Raw genomic sequence first — 19,330 nt, 5'->3', positions numbered from 1 at the left:
TTTACTTTTGAGGGAGAGGGACAGAGTGCAAGCGGGGGAGGGACAGAGAGAGACAAACACTCACAGAATCTGAAACAAGCTCTAGGCTCCAAACTGTCAGTACAGAGCCCAAAGGCTTCTGACTCTTGGTTTTGGCTCAAGTCATGATCTCATGGTTCATGGGATCCAGCTCTGCCTCAGACTTCGCACTGACCAGCTTGGAGCCTGCTTGGGATTCTCTCTCTCTCTCTCTCTCTCTCTCTCTCTCTCTCTCTCTCTCTGCCCTTCCCCACCACAAAATAAATAAACTTTAAAAAATAAACTAAAATATGAGGCACCTGAGTGGCTCAGTCAGTTAAGCATCTGACTCTTGGTTTCAGCTCAGGTCTTGATCTCAAGGTTTGGTTTGTGGGCTCGAGGCCTGCATTGGGCTCTGTGCTGACAGTGCAGGGCCTGCTTGGGATTCTCTCTCTCCCTGTCTCGCTGCCCCGCCCCTGTTTGTGCACATTCTCTCTCTCAAAATAGATAAACTTGAATTTTTTTAAAGAAGCTATAAAAAAACAAAACAAGGGGCGCCTGGGTGGCGCAGTCGGTTAAGCGTCCGACTTCAGCCAGGTCACGATCTCGCGCTCTGTGAGTTCGAGCCCCGCGTCAGGCTCTGGGCTGATGGCTCGGAGCCTGGAGCCTGTTTCCGATTCTGTGTCTCCCTCTCTCTCTGTCCCTTCCCCGTTCATGCTCTGTCTCTCTCTGTCCCAAAAATAAATAAACGTTGAAAAAAAAATTTAAACAAAACAAAACAAAACCCACAAACATTTAAAAATAATAATAAATAAAATAAAATACAAATATAATCCAGGATTACACTTCAAGCTTTATTTATTTATTTATTTTTATTTTTGGGACAGAGAGAGACAGAGAATGAACGGGGGAGGGGCAGAGAGAGAGGGAGACACAGAATCGGAAACAGGCTCCAGGCTCTGAGCCATCAGCCCAGAGCCCGACGCGGGGCTCGAACTCACGGACCGCGAGATCGTGACCTGGCTGAAGTCGGACGCTTAACCGACTGCGCCACCCAGGCGCCCCTACACTTCAAGCTTTAATATCACAGTGAGATGGAAGGAGCTGAGAGGTTTGGACAAACTAGAAGGTGAGGGTGGGCAGAGAGGCATAAGGGGCATAAAACAATAAAATTCGGGCTTCCCAAGTGTCACAATCCTCTCTCCCTCCTCTGTTCAAAAGAAGAGAAAAGCTTTGCCTGATTCCAAGAGTGAGAGGCTGCGCGTTGGTGCCCCCAGGAGGGGATACTGATTCTCTGAGGCTCCCTTTTCATTTGCACGTGTATAGTCCCTGATCAGGAGCTGATTTGTTTTCTTGTCTTACAGCATTTTGAGAGAGGGACACTGTTTTATATTTCCAGCTCCTCTCATAAATCCTGACAAAATTGTAAATGCTCAATAAATGTCAAATAAGTAAATGAATGAATGTCCATGAGTAGAGAAACATTAAGTAAATTGTGGTATATCAACCTTATTGGGATATTATGCAGTTATCTTAAATAATGGTTATTTGCTGTTTTGGTTTGTCTTGTTTTGTTTTAAATAATGGTTATTTGAAAGGTACTAAGAGAATAAATGTTAGAAGTTCTCATCACAGGAAAAAAAATGTGTAATTACGTGAGGTGTCGGATGTTAACTAAACTTATTATGGTAATCAGGTTGCAGTATTTATACATCAATATTTATGGTAATCATTTCACAATATTTATACGTCAAATCATTACATTGTCCACCTTAAACTACTACAATGTTATATGTCAATTATTTTTCAGTAAAACTGAAAAAAAATAAAAATAGGAATAAAACAATGGTTATAAAGCCCGTATAACAACCTGGAAAATGCCTGTTAAATACGCAAATTGCTTTATACTATGTTAAATACGCAAATTGCTTTATACCTACGTGAGATTACGCATGCATGTGAACGAAAAGGGAACAAGGAGAAATTGTTGCATAAAGGTAGTGGACTTGTGGGTAGCTTCCTTCTTAGCTTGTTGCTTAATTTCTTTTGTTGTGGGTTGTGCAGTAACACAGAAACCATTTTTTTCCCTGCCTCCAAGAGCGTCTCAGTTTTGTTCTTTGGTGCCCAAGTTCCTTTGATTCCCATCCTGTCTGTCCAGATCTCACCATCTCTTCAGAATTAAGTTTTGTTTCATTTTCTTTGCCCAGTGTCCAGTGTCACACCCACGTGCACACGGAAGTGGTTAAATACTTTGGATATCAATGATTTTAATGGCAGTTGCTATAAATAATGTCAAGTTCAAACACTTAAACACACGCTCTCCCAAATCAGTCCACTGCCTCTCAAGTGTTATCAGCACTCAGTCCCTGTTTATACAGTTTCTCACAATGAGAGTCACAGTGGATGGGATTTGTTAAGGATCTACTGTGTGCCTTCCACTTAAATTTAATCCTCACCTCAAAACCTGCAAGGTAGGAAGTATTATTCTAGTTGGTAAGGGAAGAAACAGAAATTCAGAGTTTAAATTACTTTCCCAAGATCATAGTCATGTTTCTCACCTAAGACCAGGTTCCCAAAGGCCATGTTTTTACCCTACGTACCATGACGGATGCTTTCAACAGGAAAAAGTCTGGAAAACCTCCAAAAGCATGGAGGTTAAAGAACACCCTACTAACGAATGAGTGGGTCAACCAGGCAATTAGAGAAGAAATTAAAAAATATATGGAAACAAACGAAAATGAAAATACAACAATCCATGACGGATGCTTTCAGAGGGCCTATGGTGCACTAAAATAATGTACGTAAATAACATAATCTAACCATACAAGGAAACTAAACTGTCTTATGAATAATAGTACTGAGGACTGCATAGGTTTGCAGGCAATGAATCTATGCCCATGTGACATTTCTCCAAGGATGTCTTTTCTAATACTAATCTCCTGATGGTGCATTGGGAGCCTCTGTCCATACATAGATCCTGCCCTAGACAGGATGATCCAGAGCTTATCTGTCTTAGTTTTGGGTCAAGAATATGTTTTGAAGGATTCAGGCTTTTTGCTGAAAAGGAAATAACTCTCAATCTTATTTCAACTTAGTTTTTGTGCATTGTGAGGCTTTCTGAAAGCTTAATCTGTCAGCTAATCTCAGGGATTAGGAGCCATTTCAGTCCCCAGAAGAACCAGACATTTCCCAGAGAAAGAGAGGTGCTCAAGCAGCATTTATCAATCAAGACCCAGAGGCTCCAACCAGAAATCAAGTTCCTTTTTAATTTTTTTTTTAAGTTGAGAGAGAGTGTGCGCGCACATAAGCAGAGGAGGGGCAGAGAGAGAGAGAGAAAATCTTAAGCAGGCTCCACACTCAGCACGGAGCCTGACTTGGGGCTCGATCCCACCACCCTGAGATCATGACCAGAGCCAAAATCAAGAGTCTGACGCTCAACCGAGCCACCCAGGCGCCCCAGAAATCCAGTTTCTACCAGCTTCTAACAGTTTGTTCTCTTTACAATGACCATTTCATCATGGGCTTAAAATAACAAATGAAAGGGAAAATGCAAATGAATACTTAAAACAATATCAGGCATTTGTCTAAGTGGAAAATGAAGCTCACACACCTTATCTTCATGATTCCCGCTCCCCTATGCCCCCCACCCCATATCGTTCTCCTCCTTTATCAAAGGAGGGCCTCCAGACCACGTCTCCTCCTCCCTTCCATTCAAACCTGCTCAAGGACATCTCTAGACCTTAGTACAGATTTAAGAAAAGATATCCCCTCTTGGTGGTCAGTGTGCTCTGAAACCTTACCTCTCTTTGGGAACAAAAAGGTATCTGACATCTCACATCCTGTGAGATGTCAGAAAGGCATTTCCCAGGCACAGGATCCTATCAAGAACCCTGAAGTCACTTCGGGGCAGATTGTCACCTACACAGATGACTGTCTCCCCTTGCAGAGAGGGAGGGGCAGCGTGGTATATAGGCAGGTGTCTTGGTCCTGAAAGCTGACTGGGCAGGTGGGTCACAGGAGAAACTACTGACTTCAGAATGTGTTACTTGTCTATACATCTTTGCCTGCTGTGGAAAATAAGAATGGTATCTTTTTTTTTCCTGGATGAAAGTTTTTTTCCACTGACAATCTAAATGTCATTCTAGCAATTCTCAATGGGAACTGAGAAAGGTCTTAGATTTTAAAGGCCCTGGTTACTAGCGGGTAATGGTAACAGATACAACGCTATGTACTCGTTATATTTCATGCCTCGCCTTAACATTTAGCTATTTATAAAACCAAATAGGGGCGCCTGGGTGGCGCATCGGTTAAGCGTCCGACTTCAGCCAGGTCACGATCTCGCGGTCCGTGAGTTCGAGCCCCGCGTCAGGCTCTGGGCTGATGGCTCGGAGCCTGGAGCCTGTTTCCGATTCTGTGTCTCCCTCTCTCTCTGCCCCTCCCCCGTTCATGCTCTGTCTCTCTCTGTCCCAAAAATAAATAAAAACGTTGAAAAAAAAAATTAAAACCAAATAAAACTGGAAACTTCATCTTGAAATACCGCACTAATTATAATTAAAGTAGTATGAAAGGAGGTATGGGTAACATTTTTTATGGCTTCCAGTTTATTCTCTTCTCTTTGGCTGCCCAGTTTTTACCTTCCTTTCCCACAAGCTCCTTTCTGTCTCCAATGACTCTTCCTCCATCTGTCTCATTAGAGGCCTTTGATCTTTGACCTTGTTCTTCTGTCCACTCTCCCTAGTTTCTCACACTGTCAATCATTGACTGCATTGATGACAGCCAATCTCTTTTCTAGAAGAGTGGTTCTCAAAGTGTCGTTGGCAGAACCTCAGGAGTCCGCAAGACCCTTTTCAGGGAATCCGTGTCAAACTCTTTAATAATACCGTAAAGAAGTGATTTGCCTTTTTCACTACTTTAACATCAGGAAAACCTGCATCTGCCAAAACAAACTTTAGGAAACTCACATGAGCTTGACTGCTTCCCAACACTTAAAAGCCTTTCTGATGAGATCAGAGATATTAACGAATGTGACTTATCTGGCGTCATATAATGAGATATATCAATCTTTTTTCTTTTTATTTTTTTTTAACGTTTATTTATTTTTGAGACAGAGAGAGACAGAGCATGAACGGGGGACGGGCAGAGAGAGAGGGAGACACAGAATCAGAAGCAGGCTCCAGGCTCTGAGCCATCAGCCCAGAGCCCAACGCGGGGCTCGAACTCACAAACCGTGAGATTGTGACCTGAGCTGAAGTCGGACGCTTAACCGACTGAGCCACCCAGGCGCCCCAGAGATATATCAATCTTTTGAAGAGCTGGGTAACTCAGTGAAGTAATACTTTCCAAATGCCAGTGCATAATGTTACAAAACCATGCACCGTTAAAGATCTGTTGAAAGTACAAGACAGACCATTGGATGTTAATGTTAACAAAATAGGAAAAGTTTATTGATATGGCTTCAGATTCCACATAGCAACTAACCTTTAAGATACTACCAGTTCCAACTTGCCACAGTGTCCAGAATACCTACAATTATCTGAAAAGACTGTTAAAATACTTGTCCAACTGCACATGTGCACGAGGTTTTTTCTTCAAACACGTCAAAGTAGCATATCTCTACAGATTGAAGGTAGGATCAGGTATGAGAATCCAGCAGTCTTCTATGAAGCCAGACATTGAAGGCTTTTGTAGTCTTTAGAGATTGAGAAGTATCACTGTTCTCACTATATTGGTTTTGGAAAATAGTTATTTGTCATAAAAATGTAATTTATGTGATGATGTAATGAAGTTATTTTTAAATGAATAAAATAGTTTTGTTTTAATTTCTAGTATGATAAATATTGACAGCTATAACTCAGAAAAACAAAAGTTCTTTTGGGTTCCTCAATGATTTTTTTTTTTTTTTTGATGTTTATTTATTTTTGAAGGAGAGCTAGAGCATGCGTGGGGGAGGGGCAGAGAGAGGGAGATACAGAAGAATCTGAAGCAGGCTCCAGGCTCCGAGCTGTCAGCACAGAGCCTGATGTGGGGCTCGAATCCATAAACTGTGAGATCATGACCTGAGCCAAAGTCGGACACTTAACTGACTGAGCAACCCAGGCGCCTGAGGTTGCTCAATGATTCTTAACTGTAAAAGTTTTCTGGGACCAAAACCTTTGGAAGTCACTGCCGTAGGCTAATCTTTCATCCAGCCTCCACTCTTAATCTCACCATTTCCTTAATCCTTGCCAACCAGTTTATTAGTCCTCCAGGACTAGCTTCAGGAGGCTGTGGAAGGGGCAGCCTCCTGCCAGGTCATTCTCCTCCTCCCTAAGTGTCTTCTCTATGCTCCCCAGAACCTCAATTTTTCTCAGTGGTATTCTTCTTTAAGTTTATTTATTTTGAGAGAGAGAGAGCGAGCGAGCAAGGGAGGGGCAGAGAGAGAGGAGAGGGGGAGAGTCCCAAGCAGGCTCCACATTGTCAGTGCAGAGCCCGACAAGGGGCTTGAACCCATGAACAATGAGATCATGACCTGAGCTGAAGTCAAGAATCAGACGCTTAACTGACTGAGCCACCCAGGCACTCCTCATTGGTATTCTTTTGATGTAAGTCACTTGAACTTTTCTCTTCAAATCCAAATACTTTTAAGTGGTAATATGTTGCTAGTTACCAATCATTAATGCATAAAAATAGTAGCCAAAACGTTTGAGTGTTGGCTATGTCAAGCTTTCGGCTAAATGTTTTTTCATGTATTATCTCACTGACTCTTATGAAGAATGCACGTCCATCATATCTATTTTTTAATGAAGAAAATTAGAGTTTGGTTTTATGATGTTAATCAGCAAGGTCTTGAGAAAAAATTAACACCTGCTATAGATATAAGGTACCACGCAGGCACATGCTCCCAGGAGAAACGGGTAAAGTCTGAAGCTTAGGTGTAGTGTCCCAGATGGCTCCTTGTAGGCACCTATCTGCCCAAGGAGGGGTCAGGCACCAAAAAGCAAGGGGAGGAGATTAATCCCTCCCTGCTGTGCTGTTTGAGCACTGACCCTGGTGAACTTGGTCTCCTTGTTGTGCTCCACAAAACACTTGCTCCCTCCTTGGCTCATTCTGAAATCTTACAGTCCCTTTCCACTCCCCATGTGTACCTAAGTATCAGAACTTAGGGGTGCCTGGGCGGCTCAGTCGGTTAAGTGTCTGACTTCGGCTCAGGTCATGATCTCAAGGTTCAGGGGTTCGAGGCCTGCGTTGGGCTCCGTGCTGACAGTGAGGAGCCTGCTTCACATTCTGTCTCCTTCTCTCTGCCCCACCCATCTCCCACCTGGCTCACACTCTCTCTCAAAAAATAAATTAACAGCTTAAAATTTTTTTCAAAAAGCCACACAAAATTAACATTAAAAAAATAAATTTATTTCAGGTCTGAAACACTGAAGAACAAGCATACAGACAAACAGTACAAAAAGCAAAATTTCAAACATGAAAGATGACTTCATACAGACAGGAATTCTTCTGGCGTATTCTGAGTTTACATACAAACAATATTTTAAAGACATTTCTCCAACATTCACAAAAGGCAAAAGCTAGTATTTTTCTTTTCTGCATAATTTATAAATGCAACAGCTTTTGAAAGCATCCAATTTCTTTCTAAAATTATTTTGTTAAAATTTACAGAAGTGATGGTTACCCAACTCTATTTTCCAAAGATCAGACATAGAATTATATGACATTTCTTGTTTCACAAATTACAGGCAACTTTAACTCAAAATACAGAAAAATTATCAATTCATTTTGCGTTTTGTCACATCCTATTTCATCCTTTTTCTAATCAACAAAGAAAGATACACATGACATATATGCATATGCTTTTCGGAAATAAAGTATTCCAACCTTTATCTGTAATTTTTTTTCAAAAGCTAGGGAACTCAACAAGTACATGATTGTTTAAAACAACACTGATAGTTCAAAAATGAAAATATTTAGGAGGGATCTTAGGATATATTTTTGGTCATAAAACCTATAATGTAAATATCTAAGGAAGTTAATGATTCAGCATATTCTGCCTGAGCTATCACCAACTGAATAAAAAAAAAAAAAAAAAAAGATTTTAAATCCCCCAGATCCACAAAGTAACAATCACAGCTGTTAATCCAATTCTCTAGGGGATTTTTCTCTAGCTAGATTTAAGTTCCCACGGTACCTGATTTGGTCTACCCCATGATGAATGGCATTGAAGATGCAAAAAAGGTCTTTGAGATCAAAGTGAATACATTCATTATATGGATAAGGAAAACGCTGCCCAGAGAGTGACAGGGACACAAACCCAGGTCTGTGACCCAGACAGTCACAGACCCAGAGCTTCTGATTCCCAGCTAAGTTCTTCTGGTGACACATTCTCCAGGTAAGATTCTACATCATTTACTGTCATTTGATTACAGAGAATGTTATAATATCAACATAAAGCAATGCATATAATCTGCCCAAATCAGAATTGCTAATTTACTTCAAGGGCACACCTGATTGGCTTTTTGTTGTTGTTGTTTACGTGGACATAATGTAAATATTATGGCTGTTTAGATGTTAGTATTCTAAAGATATTCCCTATGAGCTTAGAGAGTCAGGACGTGTACAACATGTAAATTCTCATTGTAAACAAAACGCAGTGGTAGGCACTGTAGAAGCACGTTTGGTCCTATTCTCCTTACCCTGAGCATGTGAAAGAGCAGACTTTTGGAACAGTATGTACAGTCGGGTGAAGAAAGGATACACTCCCACAATACACTGCAGGAGCACATACCTGGGCACAGTATTCCTCAAAGGAGAATGGTCATACAGATGTTAGTAGAGAATTAAAGCATCTTAAGAGGTCTTCACTAAATGAGAACTCCTAGGCTAAGTCACCATAGATTTCTTTGCAATACTGAAGCAAAAGTATTAGGGATGATACAAGAAAACATGAAAAAACCAGTAACACATAGGATGACATTTTCTTACTACAAAGTTATATATACAGGCATACCTCATTTTATTGTGCTTTGATTTACTGCACTTCACAGATATTGTGGGTTTGTTTTTTTTTTTCCAACAACTTGAAGGTTTGGGGCAACCCTGAATCGAGCAAGTATATTGGTGCCAATTTTCCAAGCATTTGCTCATTTTGTGTCTGTGTCACATTTTGTAATTCATGCAATATTTCAACCTTTTTCATTATTATATTTGTTTTGGTGACCAATGGTGGTGATTATGAGTTACTGAAAGCTCAGCTGATGGTTAGCATTTTTTAGCAATAAGTCTTTTTTCACTGAAGGTATGTCCATTGTTCCTGCAGTCTATTGCACACTTACTAGACTACAGAACAGTGTAAACATGACTTTTATGTGTATTGGGAAACCAAAGAATTCATTTGAGTCACTTTACTGTGATATTTGCTTTACTCTGAGTGGTATGGAGCTGAAGTGACAATATCTCCAATCTTGCCCGTGTTGAAAAAAGAGTAAGCAAGGCAGTGGGTACAAAATTACTGTCAAGTTGAAGTGAGAAAATAGTATTAGCATTTATACCATGGAAGGAAGGCAGTGCAGAGAACTCAAGATAATGAGTCTGTCTGGGCCCCTTAGCTTCATTAGAATTCAAGTCTAAGACCAAAGTCATGGGTTCAACCTGTTCCCACGATAGTTTTGATGGCCACTGACAGTACACGTTACAAAGCACTGTTTAACAAGAATATAAGAAATGGGAAAAATCTTAGAGGTTCCGTGCAGGTGTCATCCCAGTGCTGTCCTTTGATGGGCCAGGAGTGTCATGTTGGTGTAATGTACTCCTACTGAGGGTCACTGGACAGTAGATCAGAACAATGGAAAGGAGCCAATTAGGAATATATTGGTCACTTGGTTCTAAATTGCATGAAGTCCTACGTGATTTACGGGGATTAGGCCTCCACATTATCATTTCAGAAAGCCTTCCAACCTTCCATTTTCTACAAAGAAACAAAACGAAACAAAACACAACAAAACCACTTTTGGAAAATACACATCAAGAAGCTTACTTTCAGGTTGACAAGAGAGGACTATGAATGGAAGGCTCAGTTGATAAATGGTAGTGTTAATATGAGATGAGCCAAAGTCTGCTAAGCAAAATATTGCTTAAGGTTACAATTAAGCAAGATAATAATTATGGGTCACGTAGTAATTTTCAAGGAAGTATCCATATCCCGTAACGTTTAAACCAAGCCTTACTGCTCAAGTATCGCATGATGTTAACTTTTTTTTCACCTCAAATTGCCGATTCTGACTGCTTGGACATCACAATAGTTTTTGATTCTTGATCTGTGGGACTATCTTCAACTGTATCTTCAACTGGTACCTGCAGAAAGAATCAGGAAATAAAAACAACTTACAGCATCTGGCATCTGCCATTATGGCAGATCAATGATTGGCTCAGGAATACAAAATAGCTGACTAGACAGACAGGTTTCACACATTTCTCAATAGTTTAATCATAAAAATATTCATTACTTACAGCTTTAATATCACCATTTGCAATTCCTATATTTATATTGTGTCTTCTGAGATCAGACTTGATTAATGCTGAAACAGAAAAACCCCAAAGGGTTGATGTTACCAAAGGGCATATATGGATATGCTTTTCTCTAAGCAGCACAAAGTCTTCTTTGATATTGTCAAATTCAGCACACTGTAGTACCGTAATATCCAATAGCATCCTTGTAGCATGAAATAATACCAGGGCCTCTCTAAGCCATTAGCTTAATTAGCAAATCATTCATTAATGAATAAATACAGGATGCTAGGAACCAAAGATGAAAAGCACAATTCTTTCCATAGAGCACTCGCCCATCTAGGTAAATATTACTATGCAAACAATTATAACACTGTAGGATAATTGCAATAATGCACATATGTACAAGGTACAGTGGGAACATGGGAGAAAAAAAGCCCATGTCAGTCCAGAGAAAATTCAGGGAAGGCTTGCCAGAGAAGACATATTTGCATTGAAACTTGAAAAATGAGTAGGAACTTGTCAAGCAGATAAGAAGAGAGAGGAAGGCATCTAGGCAGGCAGCAAACAGGGTATGCAAAGAATGTGAGACAGGAATAGAACAGCCAAGAATTTGGCACCAGAGGGAGTTTGGGATCATTGGAGCATCAAGGACAAGGGGGAGGAGGCAGGAAGTGTGGTTTGCTTGGTAGGTATCCGTACACCGTGTTAAGAGTTTAGCTGCCGTCTGAGTAGGGAAAAGGACCGCAGAGAGAAATTAACAGAGTGAGATAACAGTAGAAGCCAGCGTGGGTGTGGAAACACTGTGGACATTAAGCCTTGCTTCTAAATCCACTTTTATGCTCATGCACCCGGACAAAGTACGGATTAAAGTCCTTTTCCATGCTCCTTCTCTAAAAGTTGGGCACCGCCGTCGTTCCTGCCCATGTCTATTCCGATTACACCTAAGAAGTGTAAGAACTGACTAACCATCCCTTGTGCCGTTTCCACCGCCACTCATTCTGGTAACAGCTGACGTGACTGGGCACGTCCTAAGTGCCAGACACCATGCTAGGAGCTTTTCATGAACCACTTCAGTTAATCCTCATAGCAACCTTCTATGGCAGGCTTTTTAATACCCTATTACGTGAATGAGAAAAGGAGGATATGAGAGTTTAAGCAATTTGTCTAAAGTTACACAGCGAGTGAGCAGCAGAGTCAGAACTCGAGTCCAGGTCTGCCGATTCCAGATCTTTACCGACTCTTCATACGCTGGCTTTGGTTTTTATGCATAGTAATGGTATTGAAGTTAAAATCTGAAAAATTAATTCATAGATTCATATCCTTGGGAAAAAATAAGTAGTAATCCCACTTTTTATTTCCCTTCTCCCTTTGAGTTCTGGAAGCCACTGAGAATCAATATACGTGAAAGATATAAAGACGATATGACACAAGTACTTTTGTCAGGAAAATACCCTCATTTACCTGTTAAAATGATGCCTAGAAACATCCAAACACAGAGGAAAATGTTTCCTGCTTTAGGACTATAGTCTGTTGTGAGTTTTCCTTGAGCCAATGTGAACAGAATTCCAAATATCTAAAATAAAATAAGAGGAAATAACTGTTGTTGAATTTGCTTCTTTGAAGTAAGTGTAATGTTTTCCTGAGAACTTTTCTTAACTATTTTATTCATATGATTTGGAAAGCCAGAAAGTTTAAACTTCTTATTCACTAGAATACCCAGTAAACTGGGGCGCCTGGGTGGCTCAGTTGGTTGGGCGACCAACTTTGGCTCAGGTCATGATCTCGCAGTTCATGAGTTTGAGCCCTGCATCGGGTTCTGTGCTGACAGCTCGGAGCCTGGAGCCTGCTTTGGATTCTGCGTCTCTGTTTCTCTCTGCCCCTCCCACACTATGCTCTGTCTCTCTCTCTCTCTCTCAAAAATAAATAAACATTAAAAAAAAAATTTAGAATAGTCTGTAAACTACTCATCTCAGATTTAAGAGAGGTCAGGGGTTTACCTGTGCGGCAGCATTAAGAAGACCAGATGAGGTGCCTTCAGATTCAGGGTAAGTGATTTCAACAGCAAATTCAAAACCCAATGGGAGGTAACCAGTCATGAAGAAACTACGAAAATAAATCCAGAATTACAGAAACAATTAAGTGAAGGACAATAGCATACACTGTGGCAATCATTCTACTTCTCAGCCCTATTCTAGTGATCAAATAACTAAAGATTTTGAACTTGATGTGTGAAAGCAAGCCCCTATTATTATTCACCAATCAGTCCAAGGACAGAAGAACTGAAAAGCAAAGCAGTTCCCAAGTTTTCCTTTTTCTGAAAAAAAATTACCTCTGATTCGCTAAGTCAGTTGTTTTTCTAACTAAATAATGTTACCTGGACTAAGTAAGGCTTATCATTTTTCACCTGTCATATCTACCAAAAAACATTTTCAAACTTTTTGTATTCTAAAGAATTACAAATTTATATGCACAGCACAGATTCTTTAAAGTTTAAAATATTTTTAAGGACATTTGGATGAACTAAAAATTTAAAACCATAGTAGTAATATTTCACAATTATAACAGCATGCTATCATTCCCCCTAAACACATTTGATGCTTACCCAAGCACCCCTCCAGTAACAAACACAACGATACTGTATCCAAGGTCCAATGTGAAAGTAAATATAACCATTCCAAGAAAAGATAAAATGTAAACTATCAGAGTAGTCTGTCTAAAACAAAAACAAAATTGTTAGTATTTTGTCTGATTTTCCTAGGCATATAAAAATCATGTTACTAACCATTGCTCCGTCCATACAGTAATAAATTCCTTGGTTTTCAAAATTAGGTTCCCTTATATGGAAAAATGTTTCCACCAAAGCATTGACTTTATTTACTTTTATTTTTTTATAATTTATTTTTTAGTTTACATCCAAGTTAGTTAGCATATAGTGCAACAATGATTTCAGGAGTAGATTCCTTAATGCCCCTTACCCATTTAGCCCACCCCACCTCCCACAACCCCTCCAGCAACCCTCTGTTTGTTCTCTATATTTAAGAGTCTCTTATGTTTTATCCCCCTCCCTGTTTTTATATTATTTTTGCTTCCCTTCCCTTATGCTCATCTGTTTTGTATCTTAAGGTCCTCATATGAGTGCAGTCATATGATATTTGTCTTTCTCTGACTGATTAATTTCGCTTAGCATAATATCCTCTAGTTCCATGCACATAGTTGCAAATGGCAAGATTTCATCCTTTTTGATTGCCGAGTAATACTCCATTGCCACGTAATACTCCATGGACCCTTGGGCTCTTTCCATACTTTGGCTATTGTTGATAGCACAAAGCATTGACTTTAAATTTTTTTTTTTTTAATGTTCATTTATTTTTGAGACAGAGAGAGACAGAGCATGAACAGGGGAGGGGCAGAGAGAGAGGGAGACACAGAATCTGAAACAGGCTCCAGGCTCTGAGCTGTCAGCACAGAGCCTGACGCGGGGCTTGAACTCACGGACCGTGAGATCATGACCTGAGCCGAAGTCGACGCTTAACCGACCAAGCCACCCAGGCGCCCCAAAGCATTGACTTTAAAGCTCACGTTTATAAAGCTTACATTTAAGATTCAATAGCAGCAATCAACAAAACTCACACCACATCCAGTGTTCAGACAGGAAGGAATATTCATATGGATAAAATAATTTTTGTGCCACCAAATGGGATAGTTCTGTAGCTGTATCTCAAGATTCAGTTCAAATTTTACCTCTTCCAAAACACCTTTCCTAACCACTGCAGCTTACAAAGTTGTCTCTTCTTCCAAGTTCCCTTATCATTTTAGTAGCTACATAACTGTCACATGACAGACATCTATTGGACTTATGACATTGATTTTAGTCTGTTATATTATTATTTTTTCATATATGCATGCCTTATTTTCCCCTTTTAGACTACAAGTGTCTTAAAGACAGGGATCATATATTGCTTGTCATAATTCCTAGACGAATTATGCCCACAACAGAAGTTTGGTGAATGAATGGCAGTTACTCTGAGAACAAAATCAAGGCCAAAAAGAACATATTCCTATGCCTAGCAAGTTTTCTAATTGTAAAGTGGGCCAAAGACTATAAATAAATTTAATTCTTTACATATGTTCCCTTCATCTACAGATTGAATGGGTTTCACTGTAAGCTAACATTTCATAATAATGAAGCCACAGCAAGTACTATCTTAAATTATGGGAAAACTATCTTGGAGAATTTCAACATTGGAGGTCTTTGGAAGGGCTTACATAATGGTATCAAACAGATCTTGGGCCTTGAAAGGTACAGAAGATATATAGGTGACCGTTCCATATTTCATTCATTCATTTTATTTCCTTCTATTCATTTATGCACAGTTACATTCATTCATTTCTCCCAAGCATATGGGGAGTTTCTGCCTGTTAAAAAGTGTAGCTACTGTTGGCCTAGGGGCCCAAGATGGAAGGCTAGGAAGACCCTGAACTCATGTCCTCCCGCAGACATGTAGAATCCATGCAAAGAGCAATTCCTCCTGAAGAAGACCTTAGGGCTGATTGAACAGTTTCTGCATAATAGAACACAGAGGGACCATGTAGAGAACAGCAAGAGAGACAGAGACAGGGTAACAATGGGAACCCCACTGCAGACCCCATGATCTGCAGTAGGAGAGATATCACAGAACTGTCCCCCATGCAGATTCGTCTGGCCTGGGGCACAGCAAAATAAAAAAACAAAACAGTGGTTTAAAGGGCAACTTTTACTACTAGAACATCTACCAAACAATGGGGAAACTGCTGGATCTCACTTTGGGTTTGGAGATGCCAGTGAGCACCACTGTTTACATTCCTCCTCCCCCTGGAGAGCACAGATGGGAACAGAGTCCAGGCCCCTAGCACACACCAGCCCCATCTGTCCTGCAAGGGGAACCCTTCCAGACTGTATCTGCTCCAACTCTACTTGTCCCACCAGGCTGGCCTTTGGCACAGAGCACCCCAGGATCTTTGGCCTGGACCAAATGCAGCTCCAGCTAATCAGCCAAAGCAGCCAGGCACACAAATTCTACACAGGGGATGTTATTACATAAGTCCACTCCTTCAAGACCAGGAGAGGTAGCTGTTCCACCTAACTCACAGAAACAAACACAGAAGGTCAGACAAAAGAAGGGAGAGGAATATGTCTCAAAGAAAAGCATCAAAGAGAAATCTCAGAAAAAGAACTAAACAAGACAGGGATAAGTAAGTAATGTACCTGACAGAGTTCAAAGTAATGGTCAGAAAGATACTCACAGGACTTGAGAGAAGAGTGGACGAACTCACTGAGAACTTCAAAAAAGAGACACAAAATATAAAAAAGAACCAACCAGAGGTGAAGAATATAATGACTGAAATGAAAAACAAACCATAGGGAATCAATAAGCAGATTAGAGCATGCAGAAGAATGAATCAGTGATCTGGAAGATACTCAAGCTGAACAACAAAAAAGAAAAAAGAATTTTTAAAAATAAGGAAGTTAAGGGACCTCTGGGACAACATCAAGCATACTAACATTTGCATTAGAGAGGTCCCAGAAAAAGAAAAGAGCAGAAAACTTATTTGAAGAAATAATAGCTGAAAACTTCCACAACCTGGAGAAAAAAAAACAGACATCCAATTCCAGGAAACAAAGAGAGCCCCAAAGAAGATGAACCCAAGGAGGACCACACCAAGGCACATAATAATTAAAACGTCAACAAGTTAAAGAACCTTAAAGGCAGCAACAGAAAAGTAAATACTTATGTACATGGGGAGCTCCATAAGGCTATCAGCTGATTTCTCAGCAAAAACTTTGCAGGGCAGAAGGGAGTAGAAGGATATATTCAAAATGCTGAAAGGAAAAAACCCACAATGAAGAATACTCTACCGGGCAAGATTATCATTCAGAATTCAAGGACAGATAAAGAGTTTCCAAGACAAATAAAAGTTAAAGGGGTTCATCACCACTACACCGGCCTTACAAGAAATGTTAAAGGGACTAATGAAGCCCAACCCAAGGCTCGAAGCAATAAACTGTGAGATCATGACCTGAGCCAAAATCCAGAGTCAGGCGCTTAACCAACTGAGCCACCCAGGTGCCTCTAAAAGGACTACTGTAAGCAGAAAAAAAAAAAAAAAAAAGGCCATAAATAGAAGTAAGATAACTATGAAAGGAAAAAATTTCATTAGCAAAGGCAAACATATAGTAAAGGAAGTAGATCAATCACTTATAAAGCTACTATAAAGATTAAAAGACAAAGTAGCAAAATCAATTATATCTACAAAAATTAGCTGAGAGATAAAAACTAAAAGATGCAAAATATAACATCATATACCTAAAAAGTGGAGGGGGGAGTAAAAAAATAATGCTTTCAAAATGCATTTCAACTTAAGCAATCATCAACTTCAAATAGGCTGCTCTATACATGGGATGTTATATATGAATCTCATGGTAACAACAAACCCAAAACCTATAATAGATACACAAAAAATAAAGAGAAAGAAATCCAAGCATAACACTAAAGAAAGTCATCAAATCACAAAGGAAGAGAGCAAGAAGGGAACAGAGTAGAACTACAAAAACAATCATAAAACAATTAAAATGGCAGTAAGTATATATGCATCAATAATTACTTTAAATATTTTGGGGGGGGGGGCGCCTGGGTGGCTCAGCTGGTTAAGCATCTGACTTCAGCACAGGTTGTGACCTCACAGCTTGTGAGGTCAAGCTCTGCAATGGGCTCTGTGCTGACAGCTCAGAGCCTGGAGCCTGCCTCAGATTCTGTTTCCTCCTCTCTCTCTGCCCCTCCCCTGCTTGTGCTCTGTCTCTCTCAAAAAATAAATAAACATTTAAAAAAAAGGTCTAAAAATATCTTTTTTTTAAATGTTTTATTTTATTCTTGAGAGCCAGAGATGGAACATGAGTGGGGGAGGGGCGGAGAGAGACAGAGAGACTCAGAATCTGAAATAGGCTCCAGGCTCTGAGCTGTCAGCACAGAGCCCGACATGGGGCTCAAACCCACAAACTGTGAGATCACAACCTGAGCTGAAGCTGAACACTTAACTGACTGAGCCCCCTAGGCACCCCGCATCAATAATTACTTTAAATGTAAATGGACTAACTGCTCCAATCAAAAGACATAGGTGACAGAATGGATGAAAACAACAAGACCCATCTATATGCTGCCACCAAGAGATTCATTTCAGACCTAATGACACATACAGATGTGAAGGGATGGAAAAAGACATTTCATGCAAATGGAAGCAAAAAAAAAAAAAAATGCTGGGGTAGCAATATTTAGGTTAGGCAAAATACTTCACTTAAAAAAAATTTTTTTTAACATTTATTGTTTTTTGTGTGTGGTTTTTTTTGTTTCTGTTTTTAACGTTTATTTATTTTTGACACAGAGAGAGACAGACCATGAACGGGGGCGGGGCAGAGAGAGAGGGAGACACAGAATGGGAAGCAGGCTCCAGGCTCTGAGCCATCAGCCCAGAGCCCGACGCGGGGCTCAACTCACAGACCGCGAGATCGTGACCTGAGCTGAAATCGGACGTTTAACTGATTGAGCCACCCAGGCACCCCTAACATTTATTGTTGAGAGAGAGAGAGAGACAGAGAGACAGAGAGACAGAGCATGAGTGAGGGAGGGGCAGAGAGAGAAGAAGACACAGAATCTGAAGCAGGCTCCAGGCTCTGAGCTGTCAGCACAGAGCCTGATGCAGGGATTGGATTCGCAAACTGTGAGATCATGACCTGAGCCAAAGTCGGATGCTTACTGACTGAGCCACCCAGGCGACCCTAGACAAAATACTTCAAAACAAAGATTGTAAAAGGAGACAAACAAGGGCATTGCATAATGATAAAGGAATCAATCCAACAAAAAGGTATAATAATTGTAAATAACTATGCACTCAACATAGAAGTCCTAATTATATAAAGCAAATATTAACAAACATAAAGGGAGAAATTGAGTAATACGGTAACAGTAGGGGACTTTAACATGCCCCCCCATACTTACATTAATGGATAAATCACTCAAACAGAAAATAAGTAAACAGTGGCTTTGAACGATCCATTAAAACCAGATAAACTTAACATATATACAAAGCATGCCATCTAAAAACAGTAGAATACACATTCTTTTCAAGTGCACATGGAAAATTCTCTAAGATATATCACGTTAGGCCACGAAACAAGTCTCAATCAATTCAAGAAGACTGAAATCATATCAAGTATCTTTTTTGACCACAATGGTATGAAACCAGAAATCAAGAATAAATTTAAAAATTATAATGATGCCTGGGTGGCTCAGTCATTTAAGCATCCGACTTTGGCTCAGGTCATGATCTCACGGTTCGTGAATTCGAGCACCATATCAGGCTCTCTGCTATCAGCACAGAATCTGCTTCGGATCCTCTGTTTCCCCCCTCTCTGCTCCTACCCTGCTTGCTCATGCTCTCTCTCTCTCTCTCTCAAAAGTAAACATTTTTAAAAAATACAAGAAGAAACTGGAAAAAACACAAACACATGGAAGTTAAGCAATATGCTACCAAATAACCAAAGGGACAATGAAGAAATCAAAGAGAAAATTAACATACCTGGAAACAAATGAAAATGGGAACATAGTAGCTCACAATCTTTGGGACAAAGCAAAAGCAGTTCTAAAAAGGGAAGTTTATAGTGATACAGGCCTACTTCAAAAAGAAAAATCTCAAATAAATGATCTAAACTTATACCTAAAGGAACTAGAATAAGAACAAAGAAAGTCCAAAGTCAGTTGAAGCAAAGAAATAATAAAGAACAGAGCATAAATAAATGACATAGAGACTA

At 40.0% G+C, this 19,330-nt stretch overlaps 1 protein-coding gene across 1 annotated transcript in view; it reads right to left on the bottom strand.

Moving 5' to 3' along the window:
• Positions 1 to 7,361: 7,361 nt before the first annotated feature.
• FLVCR1 (FLVCR choline and heme transporter 1) overlaps positions 7,362 to 19,330 on the bottom strand; it is a 37,035-nt gene continuing 25,066 nt past the window's right edge. Inside the window, exons 6-10 of the mRNA XM_025921142.2 lie at positions 13,091 to 13,201; positions 12,486 to 12,591; positions 11,950 to 12,061; positions 10,489 to 10,556; positions 7,362 to 10,332 (exon numbers count right to left, since the gene is read on the bottom strand). Coding sequence (XP_025776927.1) covers positions 10,243 to 10,332; positions 10,489 to 10,556; positions 11,950 to 12,061; positions 12,486 to 12,591; positions 13,091 to 13,201 — 487 coding nt within the window. The 3' untranslated portion in view covers positions 7,362 to 10,242. The remainder of the gene's footprint in view (positions 10,333 to 10,488; positions 10,557 to 11,949; positions 12,062 to 12,485; positions 12,592 to 13,090; positions 13,202 to 19,330) is intronic.

This window comes from Puma concolor, chromosome E4 (genome assembly GCF_028749965.1).
Source record: "Puma concolor isolate L17-30 chromosome E4, mPumCon1.1.hap2, whole genome shotgun sequence".
Taxonomy (NCBI): Eukaryota; Metazoa; Chordata; class Mammalia; order Carnivora; family Felidae; genus Puma; species Puma concolor.
This window is presented reverse-complemented; position numbering and strand designations above follow the sequence as displayed.